This window comes from Sinocyclocheilus anshuiensis, unplaced genomic scaffold (assembly GCF_001515605.1).
Source record: "Sinocyclocheilus anshuiensis isolate Anshui unplaced genomic scaffold, SAMN03320099.WGS_v1.1 scaffold960, whole genome shotgun sequence".
In the NCBI taxonomy this organism is placed as follows: Eukaryota; Metazoa; Chordata; class Actinopteri; order Cypriniformes; family Cyprinidae; genus Sinocyclocheilus; species Sinocyclocheilus anshuiensis.
The window spans coordinates 66,156-78,770 of NW_015549635.1; the positions used below are offsets into that span (position 1 = coordinate 66,156).

The 12,615-nt window shown below is 38.0% G+C and overlaps 1 protein-coding gene across 2 annotated transcripts in view; it reads right to left on the minus strand.

Moving 5' to 3' along the window:
• Positions 1 to 12,615, minus strand: part of LOC107659724 (fragile X mental retardation syndrome-related protein 1-like) — a 28,328-nt gene that overhangs the window by 12,507 nt on the left and 3,206 nt on the right. For both annotated transcript variants that reach the window (XM_016448750.1, XM_016448748.1), the window contains 11 exons: positions 10,309 to 10,361; positions 8,006 to 8,099; positions 5,602 to 5,673; positions 3,694 to 3,842; positions 2,761 to 2,854; positions 2,559 to 2,675; positions 2,047 to 2,217; positions 1,866 to 1,944; positions 1,568 to 1,725; positions 1,278 to 1,364; positions 157 to 376 (listed from right to left, as the gene is read on the minus strand). In XM_016448750.1, the coding sequence (XP_016304236.1) occupies positions 157 to 376; positions 1,278 to 1,364; positions 1,568 to 1,725; positions 1,866 to 1,944; positions 2,047 to 2,217; positions 2,559 to 2,675; positions 2,761 to 2,854; positions 3,694 to 3,842; positions 5,602 to 5,673; positions 8,006 to 8,099; positions 10,309 to 10,361 (1,294 nt within the window). The remainder of the gene's footprint in view (positions 1 to 156; positions 377 to 1,277; positions 1,365 to 1,567; positions 1,726 to 1,865; positions 1,945 to 2,046; positions 2,218 to 2,558; positions 2,676 to 2,760; positions 2,855 to 3,693; positions 3,843 to 5,601; positions 5,674 to 8,005; positions 8,100 to 10,308; positions 10,362 to 12,615) is intronic.

The following is a 12,615-nucleotide window of genomic DNA, read 5'->3' on the forward strand; positions in this document are numbered from 1 at the left end:
GGGGGTGAGTAAATTATCAGGAAATTTTTTTTATGGAAGTGAACTAATCCTTTAACCCACCTGTACCCGAAATCTTGTTATACATCATGAAACTGATAATTAAATGTACAGACAGACTGTCCAAAACATATGAGCATCATGGGAGTTGTATCTCACCATAGCCAGAGTATGTATTGTTAGATTTGCGTCCACGTCCTCTTCCTCCATAGGTGCGTGTGGTCTGCAGGGAGTTTGTGCTCTCGTCCGTGAGGTAACCCCGTTCACGCTCGCCGGCGACCCCTGAACCAGAGCGGCTGGGGGGTGCACGATATCCCACCCCAATCTGACGGAGCTGTTCATCAATCTGTAAGCGCTCGAGACGCAACTGCTCCACCTCCTATCAATCACAGAGAGAGAAAGCACTGTCACACATTGCTGTTAAACTACAAGCAGAGTTATAGAAAACAGGAATAGAGATCACAAAGGTAATATAATGTAATCATTTCTATAATTCTATAAATAAATTTCTATTTTTTGTTTAATAGCAAAATAGGGAAAAACATGCTATTATTATCTATGACAATATAATACATAAGATAATATGATACAATATGTAATATAATTAATACATATATCATACAATATATGATAAGAAAATAGAAAAATATATTATATAGCAATAAAATAATATATAATAAAAGATCAGATAAAATATAATAATATTTTTTTGTGGAAAATTAAAAAAAATATATAAATGTTTAATATCTATCAATATAATATTATAATATACAAGACAACAAAATATCAGAATTATAAAAAATGTAATTACTGGTTTTCTTTAAGTGCAAAAGGGGGAAAACAATTGCAACGTGTGACAGCTGCTGGTTTGAAACAGCAGCTGAACGCTGACAGAGGGCAACGTGGTACAGCTGGGCCGGGATGGACAGGGGAAATGGCTATTTTGAGAGGCGACTGGGTCGACAGCATGTAATCCACACTTTGCCCGCTCCCCCACCAAATCTACCCCCAATGGGGGTATTTTTAGCATTAGTTGCTGGTTAAGTTCGACCAACAGCTTCCCATGAAGGAGGAGATCAGCTGACCAGTCAAGAGACAGTTCATTTCAAAAGCTCATCTTTAGTATGGTACAATGAATTCAATATATCTTTGTATAATGTTTCAACATTTGAAAACTTTTGAGTCTTGAACAATAACAGAACAAACAGGGAATTTCCAGACACCCTTCAGCAACTGCAATCAGTTCAGAGACTGAACACCCTTCATGCCTGGTGACTAACCTGAAGGTAGGCCACATGGTACTCGAGCAAGGCCTGGGCGTTACTGATGTTCTCTTTGGTTCCAACAAAGATAAAGGGAACCATTCCCTGCATAACAAAGGAAAAGGAGGGATAACATTTGTGATGTCAGTAAAGTCAGAAGCTATCTCAGATGTTAACTAATTAAAAATGCGTGTACACTTGCATGAAAATAAACAGCTTGTTACTAATATTGTGTTGTTTTCCTCACTGAGATTTTATTTAGCTGTAACAGTGAGAGGTTTGTTGTATCAGGTGGGCGGCTCATTCACCTCTTGGCTGCTGACAGTGTTGTCTCTGCCAGCCCCCTGCCTGCCTACCTCCTCCCTGGGCGGCTTTTTATCATTGTCCCCTTCGATCCGGACTCGAACCACGCCCGATTTGTCTACTATTTCTTGGATAATTTTGCCATTTTTGCCAATGACTTTGCCTGTTGTGAAAGAGAGCGAATTCACTGGGTAAGAACACTTGGGCTTTGGCAGATTTCCAGAATTTATGCTTAGCTAAGGTCTGTCCACAAATGAACTGCATTCAGAAGTCCAAACGAAATGCGTCTAATAAGCAACTGACCTACAAGGTTCCTTGGAACCTGGAAGGAATCCTCCTTAAACTCCAGATAGGTCCTGGCCTGCTTCACAGCCTCTGGGGTCTTGAGTCAGAAAGAACAACCCATCAAAATCACTGCTGTCTTATATGTATCTTTATAAAAAATAAAAATCACACAAGATGAACTCAAAGAAAAGATAAATACCTCTCCATAGATCCTGAATGTGCAGCTCTCTTCTTCCAGCTCAATGGCAGTGATGCCGGGAACTTTGCGGGCCTGCTGGATGTTGGCACCGTGAGAACCGATGGCCAGACCCATTAGTTCCTCACGCACCTTCACTTCTTCCTGATACGCAGACGCCAGCTGTTTACTCGTCTGCAGTACACACAAAAACACGCAAATGTTGAGCTGGTTGACTGTTTAATTAAACCACAGGGGGAATCCAGCATGACAAGAACAAGCACATAATGACAAGAAAAAAACAAAACGAAAAACACAGAAAAAGAATTACACTAACAAACAACAGTATAACAAGAAGTCTGAAGTACCATTTCTATTAATTGGTCAAGTGGATATGATTAACAGTCAATGCAATAATCTCAAACTAGCTATTATATCTTCACATGCAACTTTCTCTGTTAGGACTGGCTAATGTATTTTGCAAGTAAAATGAGTAACAAATTTAAAAAAAATCCCCATATTGTGTATTTGTGTACCTCTAAGTGTTTAGTGGCCTCCTCGTTACGGGACATAAGCATGAGTTTGGTGCGAATACTCCGGAAGTGCATGTCACTCAGTAGGGCTGCTCGTTTCACCGTGCACTCATTTGTGGACTGAGGAGAAAGAGACATATTTGGTTAAGACACAATGTATTTTTCAGTATCACAATGAGTGTGTAAATAAGAATTAAACACTGACCAGGACAATAAGTTGGTGTGTAAAGGTGTTGTAGAAGATGCAGTTGGCTCCGATTGATTTCCTGAAGTCTTTGTGGATGTTCTCGGTCAAACAGCTGCATCATTCAGAATAGAAAAGAATACATTTAAATCTTTCAAAATATATTTAATTTAGGGACCCATGAAATCCATTTTATTTTTCCCTAAATTCAGTGTTCTCATTAAATTTTTTACTCTTATCGTCAAAAACTGAAAAGAAATGAATATAACTTTAACAGTTTAATCAATCTTTTAAAATGTAATCAAATAAAACGAATTAATTTACAACAAAACATTGCAGTTGGATTTTTTTGTCAAATAAGACGTGGAAATGAAATCATGGATGAAAAATAGCTTGGTTGTATGGTATTTCTTAAAAATATTAGTTGGAGCATTATTATTAGTAGTAGTACATTTTAGCATACAATAATTGTATTTCTTTCATTTCATCATTTCAAGTTAACCTGAACTTTTATTTTTTGGTGGTTTGTCGTGAAGATCTTTCAGCGCAGTAGTTTTTCAGTTTGTAGCTTTTCTCAAATGAAATGGTGAAAAGCTTGTGAAATGACTCGCTTTGGAGATGTTTAGACGGCAGAAGCCACAAACAGTGTGTTTGAGTTTGTGTAGAAGACGAAAGCATGCCACTGATTCACAAAGGGACACGCGGAACATGCAGACTTACCAGTGACATGCACTGACTGGCTTATGTCATGTTTATTCCTGCTGTGTGATTAATCCATATTGGGTAAAAATCTCCAGAGCTTATCATAGTTATCGACAAATCTTATTGCAATCTCGATATGATATTGCTTATCGCCCAGCCCTATCACACACAGTTTGTTGAGGTTGACATCGAGGTAGAAACACAGTCTGTGACTAAAAAGTGGACTATCAGAAGACTGCATGTGTGACTTACATGTCTCTGAGATCCTCGGGTACAGCGATGGGGACTTTGTAAAAGGTGTTTTCAGAGGAGGGGATGTTGGGATTGACTGGCCGGATTCGTTCCGATGTGACAATTTCATTGTATGTGGCGTCACAGGCTGCGTATTCGATCACATAGAACTGAACAGAAAAAAATATATTTCAAATACATCACAATGCCCATCACACACATGAAACAAACCAATGTCTGCATGCTGAACACTGTTAATAGTTTCGGTAGTTACATTGGATTATTATACCGATTATTACTCTCTGGAATATTTTTGATTACACAAACACGGCATTCTTGAATCTAATATTTTTGTATAATGACTGTTAAGATGTGTATTTGACCATTTAATAAAATCATTTAACCTTAAACCAATTGTTCATGTCCGCTAATTTGGAAAGTAGCTATGTAATAAGCAGGATAATTGTACAGTCAGCTTTAAATCTGGCTCTTGTTGGGTTTATTTTGTGGTAATGAGCAGCTGACTGTTTATTACACAAGTCACAATGGCCTCTTTCACACCCTCACCACTTTAAAGACACAGCAAACAGACTGAAGCTGCTCAAAGACAGTTTTGTTGTGCTAGACCACTAGCTCAAAATGCCAGTAACTAATCAATGTGATGAGATGCGTTAGCACAGCACACGCTTTGTTACTGAAGTTTGTTACGAGTTACTGAAGCTATCTTGCAGAGAAAAGCACTAAGCCAACATTAAGTATTAAGAAAATCGATTGAAGACTAAAAACAAACCCTATAATAACACAGAGCAGCCACATCTCATATCAGCGGTAACGCACGACTACACTCAGTGGCATAGAATGCAGTCAAAAGTCAAGTCTAAATTCGTCCTATTATTCGACTGCCCCAGTATCAGAAAGAAAGTGTGCAAGAGGGAGAAGACAGTTCCCCAGTGCTGTATGTAACATCATGAGAGCTCTGCCTGTCAATCCACCTAATTAGCCAAAATGTGTGTGGAAGCAGGTTTGAACGAGACCTTGCCAGGGAACAGTGGACAGCAGACATAAGCTTTGAGGAGTTTAAGCAGTGTTAATGAACTTCTATGTGTGTATCAAAAAAATGATAAGCAGCAATTTATATAGTAAATGTTAGCATTTTACTAGAACCGTACAATAATGTGCCAGGTTCAAGCAAAGCTCTGTGGCATGGTTACTACAAGAAATATTTTAGATGTGTCCCTCAGTTTAAAATAAAATGAAAAATAAAATTAAATAAAATTAAATGAATTAACTTTCACTTTAGATCAACTGGGCAATACATTGAACCAGGATACATGTTAAAATACACAAGTTTAAATAATAATTGATTGTTTTTATAATTAAAAATAATTAATATTAAAGATTAATAAAACTGTACATCAATAAAAACATTCATATATATATACAGTCATACTCTTTGGAATGGCTACTAATGCAAAGGGACAAGTCCAAAATATTTTTCTGGCAATGACAGCATATGAACCCAGAACATTCCTTAAACCTGATGCCTAAGCGCGACCTATTTAGAGGATCCCAGATGTCTTTAAACAGACCTACATTTTGCGGTTGTTTATCTTGCTCATGCATACTGAATGCATATTCTAGCGCTTAAGGCGATCTGCTATTAGATCACCAGGGGGTTCAAGTCTGACTCAATAAATGAGATCACTAGTGTTTATGGGTAACTAGGTCAGTGCTGCAGATGTGTGTGTTAAAGGCCTACTAGACCCAAAAAGACCTGAAACACCCTCAATCAATATTCATATATTCACATTGGACTCAACTTCAGAGGCCAACAGAGTGAATAATGAGAGACAGAACCCTTGAAATGCAGACCCCGTAACCCACATCTGATCAAACATGTGCTCGCTTGCACACCTGGACCTGACTTACCTCTCCCTTCATCATCCTCACCCTCGCCAACCACCAGCCGCAGGGCTCCTGCTCGTTGGCTCTGGAGTAAACCTGCAGGAGAAAGACCAGGTCGACTCAGGTGATTGCATTTTGGGAAGCACTGAAAGAAATGGCCAGGCTATGTGTTTAACAGAAAGCAAGAAACGAATTAGTACCCTTCTTTGTACCATAAAAGGAGTGTGCTACAGTATGGAGAGAAAAAAATTAACAAAAGACAATGCAGAATGTGCCAGGTATTAGGGGTGGGACAATATATCGATATGGCGATATATCGTTGTCCTTCATGCGATACGAGAATCGATATCTGGCGCCAAATACCGATATTTGACTACAATACAATACTACAATTTACTACAATATATTACTACAATAAGGCGCACTATATAGATTTCCCTGCTCCCAGCATCTAAAAAATGCGTGGAAATCGCGGCCGCGCCATTTCCACCTTCTTTCCAAAGCACTCTGAACAATCATGAACTGCGTTCTCTATGAAGATGGGGAAGCACGAGGAACCGAAGGATAAACAGATTTCCGGCCACTGTATTAGCTCTACTACTCTTTATATGTTTATGGAGATAAAAGGAGATGAGATAAAAAAACTGCCCCGGAACAGCTATCAGCGGGTCTGTAGGCATCGATCACGTTATTATTGCAGAGCGCATATTGAGTCCGTGAGTAGCCTAACCTCTCCGCTCAGATCGCAGGTGAAATTCCCTCACTATATGAGTGAGAGAGAGTGGCGCCGGCGCATCCAGTTTTGTCAACAAAACTGGATTCTCTTCCTCTCTCTCAGATATTATAAGTGCGCGTTAGGGCACCGACCGGTAGAAACATCTGCACCTATGGCACGGATGACGAAACAAAACCTCGTCAGAGCCGTAATGCGACGCAGAAGTGTGCAGTGTGTTTACTTGCTGCGCGTCTACATTTGAAATAATGAACCTGAGCGCACAAAAGACGTGATGTGAATGGCTTTTTCCCCCCTGCATGTCATGTGCGCGGGGCTCCGTTTTTATGATGAGAGGAGAGGAAAGGTTGAGAAAGCACTCCAGGTAAATTTTGAAATGTACCAGGTTTATATATAGGCTATATATAAAGTTGATAAGCAGTTAAATGTGTTGGTTTACACACAAAGAAAAGTGTAAGCTTTTAGTAAGTCCAAGAATAAAATGATTAATTTCCTTAGCATGTTAAATTTGATTTACAGAACTTTTGTGCTGCTTTCTAACAGTTTGGACTTGAATAAAGAGAGAAAACTTGCACTTAACCTTTTCACAGGCATTTTGTTTTCATAGTTAGACAGATATCGTGATGTATCATTATAGAATTGTCTAGCAATATATCGATTATCGCAGAATTGCGATATTATCGTATCGTGAGCCATGTATCGTGATTCGTATCGTATCATGAGGTACCCTGCGATTCCCACCCCTACCAGGTATGTTTGTATCTAGTGGTCGACTTGAAAATGCCAATACCTAGAGAGTAGGATGCATGATATATATGATTTAATGATAGCAAATAAGACTTGCTCCACACATTTCTTGTAATTTAAAGAACACTTTCTCACAATATTTAGTCAATTCATTGAAGAGTACTTGAAATCAAAACATGCATCAATAAAGCATTATTCACTGACAATGCTGTTGCACAAGCATTAAAATACTGGCTGATACTAATATTTTGATAAGTACTTTCATGTTATGACTAATAACAAAAACGGTAGATAGTGAAATTCTATATTGCTTTATCCAAAACTCAAAACGCACTGGAAATTAATTCTGCAAATTAATTTAGGCATCACAATCACTAATATCAGCCATTAACAGACATACTGCATTTGCCTCTAAAATGGACAAATATCAAAAGATTAATTGTTCCATTACTAATTGTGCAATTTAAGTTATACAGGTATTGGCAAGATATTGTGTATGAACAGGTATCTTCCGACATGATCAAACTGACTCTTTAGTACACATAATTCTGAAGAAAAGAAATGTTGGCTTTCATCAAAATATATGAACTTCTGTCTCTGAATTGACTTTTCTGCTTACATAACAATGGCTGCATGGGCAGTGAGAAAATAACACCATTGTCTATATTTCAAGATCTAATCAAATCTCATGGATATTTTAGATTTCTCTCTAAAACATACCACATTACCAAAGTTAAATGTGCTGTAAAGACTTTTCATGTTGTCTTTAAAGACTGACCCATGTTTAGGGCTAAGGAAAGTGATGTAAGATGAGAGTCTGATATATGTTTTGAAAGCAGAGCGTTTCAAAGGGCTATTTCTCCAGTGATGATTCATATGTGGGGGGCCTTTTTTCAGGGTGATGATTTGAGGAGTGTTCCGGGTGTTTCAGAGTGAATATATCCCTACCTCCACCTCATCTCCCTCACAAATGTCCTTGTGGTAATCGGTTGGGGGTGGCAACCTCGCGTCACTGAACGGCAGTTGTCTCTCTGGTTGCCAGCTAGTGGAAAGAAGCCACACACATAGACACAGTTGTCAGTAAGTTTTCTAACGACAGAACAGGTATAACGACACCCCACCTCCAAAAACTGGCCTAACAAACCCAATGCCGAGATGATCAACACAGTTATTGTTGATTGTGATTATCATTGCTGCTTCTTGTTTTTTTTATGTTCCTGTGCTCTTTTGTTTATTCTGTATTCCTGTCTTAATTTTATATGTATACTACTCTTACATTGTAAAGCGATTTGAGAAACTCCTTTAAAGTCGTTACAGAAAAGAAAATTATTATTATTCGTTTAATGGAATATATTTACAATTTAGTAAAGAGGAGAGGTGTTAACACTGAGATATGAGGGGTCACTGTGGATCTACTGAAATGAGCAAATCATATGCTCTCAGAAACACTTGTAAAAATCACAACTTTGAATAATTCACTCCAAATAGGTCCAAAACACTAGCTGTTTACTGATTCAGCTATAAACCTCAGACTTTTCTTGAAATCTCTCACACACTGTGACAATCTTCACTCACTATTTTACACAAATCAAACAAAATCGTAAGCAGATGGTGTCAGAGAGATGTTGGTGCTCCTGCTTGTCCATAGGTCAGCAGGACCATCCCAAGAATGGCAGGGCCACTGTCCCGTGCTCCCCTGCCTGCATACCTCATCTATTTATGGATCTCACTCAGGCCGAAACAGGGAGTGAGAGAAGGAAAAAAAAGACTGAGATAAAGATGGGAGGAGTAGGGAGACATGGGGGAAAAAAGTGGGAAGGAGCGGGACAGGATAACTTGGAACGAGCGAGTTAGCACAGGTGCTGAGAGCGACAGGCTGGAGCACATGGCTAAAGGAAAAGTGGAAATGATCTATCAGTTAAGCTCCAAAGAAAAGAAGCTGATTGGGAGATGAGCACAATCAGATCATATCACCATAGACAAAAAACTTTTTTTTTTTAAAGTGCTGCATTTTAAGAGTGACCTATAATATCTGTATAGTAAAAATACAGACATGTACAGATCGATCTACTTGTACATGTTCATATTATTATGTATTTAATAAAATAATGATTACATCCTTTCTTTATTTATACAAAATATATACTGTTCAAAAGTTTTGGGTCAGTAAGATTTTTTTAAATGTTTCTGAAAATACCTTTTATACTCACCAAGGCTGTATTTATTTGATCAAAATAAAGTAAAAACAGTAATATTATGAAATATTACTACAATTAAACAAATGCTTTCTATTAATGTATTTTAAAATGTCATTAATTTCTGAGATGGCAAAGCTGAATTCTCAGCAGTCATTACTCCAATCTTTAGTGTACTATGACCCATCAGCATTTATTTGTTTTAGAAATCTTTAGTAACAGAATAAATGTTTTACTCTGACTTTTGATCCACTTAAAACAACCTTGCTGAATAAAAGCGTTTTAAAATCTTACTGAACCCAAACTATTGAACATAGTGTGTGTGCTTTATATGTAAAATAATTAAATATATATTTTTTATATTATATGAGAGCTGACTGGAAAGAATCCGGACAAGCCATGTAATATGAAAAATACGAGATGAGAGATGCAATACAACGAAAACGCAGCTATGTGCAACTGACGATTGTCAGCTTCATCACAACAATGTGCCCGCCCATGCATCACGTCTTGTGCAGAGCTTTTTGCTGAAACATCAAATCACCCAGGTGACCCCCTACAGCCCAGATTTGGCACCCAAAACTAAAATCACCTTTGAAGGGCACTGAGGCGTCATAGTCCTATGTACAATGTTTCTTGTATCATCTTCAATAAATGTCTCTAGTTTTCATATTACATGGCTGGATACTTTCCGGACAGCCCTTGTATATATAAACATACATACATACATACATAGTGTGTGTGAGTGTGTGTGTATACATACATACATACATATATTATTTGATTTTATTCTTATTTAATTTATGAATTTATATAACATCAACATAACTGATGGACCGACTGCAGTACCATTGGTAAAACACCCTGTTAAAGACCCTAGAGATACATATACTGCATTTTAACAGGGTAAAACTGTTAACTTCTCTTCTTGGCTAACCTTATATTTTTGTTGTTTGTGTAGGTGGCAAAGTGTGAACACTCATCACAAGCAAAACCTTGTGAAACAGGCAGAGGCTTTGGGAAAGAGTCTGTACAGGAAACGTTCGGCCAACTTACTTGTTTTCAAAGACTATTGTGAGGGAGTCTTCGTGTACATCCTTGATGAAACCCTAAAAAAGAAGAGAAAATATGTTCAGCATAAGTGTTTTATACGGAACCAAGTTAGCATCTGTTGAAGAGGGAGCTACATTGCTAACAAAATCTTTGTGAAACGCAAAGGTGATACAAAAGCATGTGCTTTTATTCATTAAATTTATTAAACAGACAAAGCAACGTGTATATATGTGCCACAAACGTGGAAACAAGCACGTCACAGGTGTAGCATTTGCTAGCTTGTGAATGTGAGACATAATTGGGCAGTCGGGGGGAGGCACCCAGAGTCCCCTCCTCAAAATCTGTTCCTCATCCATCACTCCTCCTTCCTCCACAAATCTATCAGAGCTGCCATAAAACGATTACTCCAGTCGCCACCCCAATCATAGCTCAGCTACATACAGACAACGCCTAATATGGGACGGAGAGACTGAGACGAGAGGGAAAGAGAGAAAATTAGACAGAATGAGTGCCTGTATGTAACCTGCCTGAAAGAGACAGGCTGGTCTCAGAAAAACTAGCACAAGTGCATATGCCAACCTGTTTATAGAGTCACAAGACACATGGATTCACATACAACCATCTAATGCATGAATCTGAATCACGGTTGCCAAATCCACATTATCCAGATGAGAGAGGTTTCTACAGTATTTCTTTCTGAATGTCTATAAGGCAATGTACTGAAAACTAGTCAGCAAAAGAGCCTGAAAGCAACTGGGCAGTCTTTTAATATAGACTGTCCTGTATTGAATCCATTCCAACATACTAGACTGAAGTCACATATTCCTATGTCTGCTGACGGTTATGCCTAGGAGAGGCACAGAGTCTTACGTTAGGGTGGCAATTTTGGGAATGTGACACTACAGACGTGCAGGACCTAACTGGATGAGTGGCAAATAACTAATCTATGATGGAGACTTCTGGCCATGTGCGTCCTCCATTCATTGCCCCTCATGTGGGGAACCTTACAGAAACCTTGAAGTTAATTAACAAACAAAACAAAAAAATATTTTCAGATTTCAGAATTATGAATAGGTTTTATAAAACGTCCATTTATTCATTTGGAAAAAACACTTGACAACAAGACTGAAAATACATATTTAAGACGGGACTGAAAATATTACCTTAGGAATTGACACATATCGGTTGCTCTGATTTCTAATCTAAATACTGAGGCACACTTTGCCCTATGATACTACTTGATGTCCAAAGTATTGGAAACATTATAAAGATTTCATCCACTCATAACCTGGTTACAAAACCAAGACTTTGGAAACTTCTCAAGGGCACCTCAAATCCCAGACCAGGTTTTCATGAAGAGGAAATTGCTGACACTTCTGGTTGGGATTACGCATTAATAGAGATTTGGAAGAACACATGTGATAATGTTAACAGCAAAAAAATGCAGAAGGCATATATAAACAGAACAGAAGAAAGACTAAACCGGCAAGAATTCATCTTTTACATAACATTACAGTGAGGGGTCATGGAAGGGAAAAGTAAAGAGAGTAAAGGATAAAACCAGAGAGGAGTGGTAGTAATAGTATTGGTGGGGGTTGTAGAGTGTTGGGTATCAGCAACGAGATCACCTGTTCCTCTCCCACCTGCTTTGGTCCCTCAGAGTTTTACAGCTCGAAACAGCCGTCACTGTAACATTAGTGCAAAATAGTACATCCCTAAATAAAAAACCCCCGAACTTATAACATAATATGCCCATCAGTACATAAGAATGTTTCATACGGTTTGTTCTTAAAAAAAAACAACAAAAAAAAACCCCACAGAGTTGGATGAAACATGTGAAACGTATTTGTTGCTCTTTATGACACACATTTGTGTGACTTTGCAGCTGGAGCTGGATAATGCTGGGCGGTATGACCAAAAATTTCTATCACGGTAAATTTTCTATCTATTATTTATTTCTAAATAATACCGGTTTCACGGTACATGACGGTATTTTTTTTTTCATGCATGACCGGGTGTTAACCATATTTTCTACTGATTGAGAGAGGAAATACTGCAGTATATTGACTTAGAATGCCCTATTTTTCATCATGATGAGTGAATATTATAAAATATACACACACATATATATATATATATACACATATACATATATATATATATAAATACCACACTAAATAGTGACTAAACACGACCCCTTTTAATACATGTTAACCAGGAGTCACTCTCATTTATAATCGCAGCATCGTCTGATAAAATCAACATGCATCTACACTAAAGAGCGGCTATGCGGTTGTTTTGGCTATATTA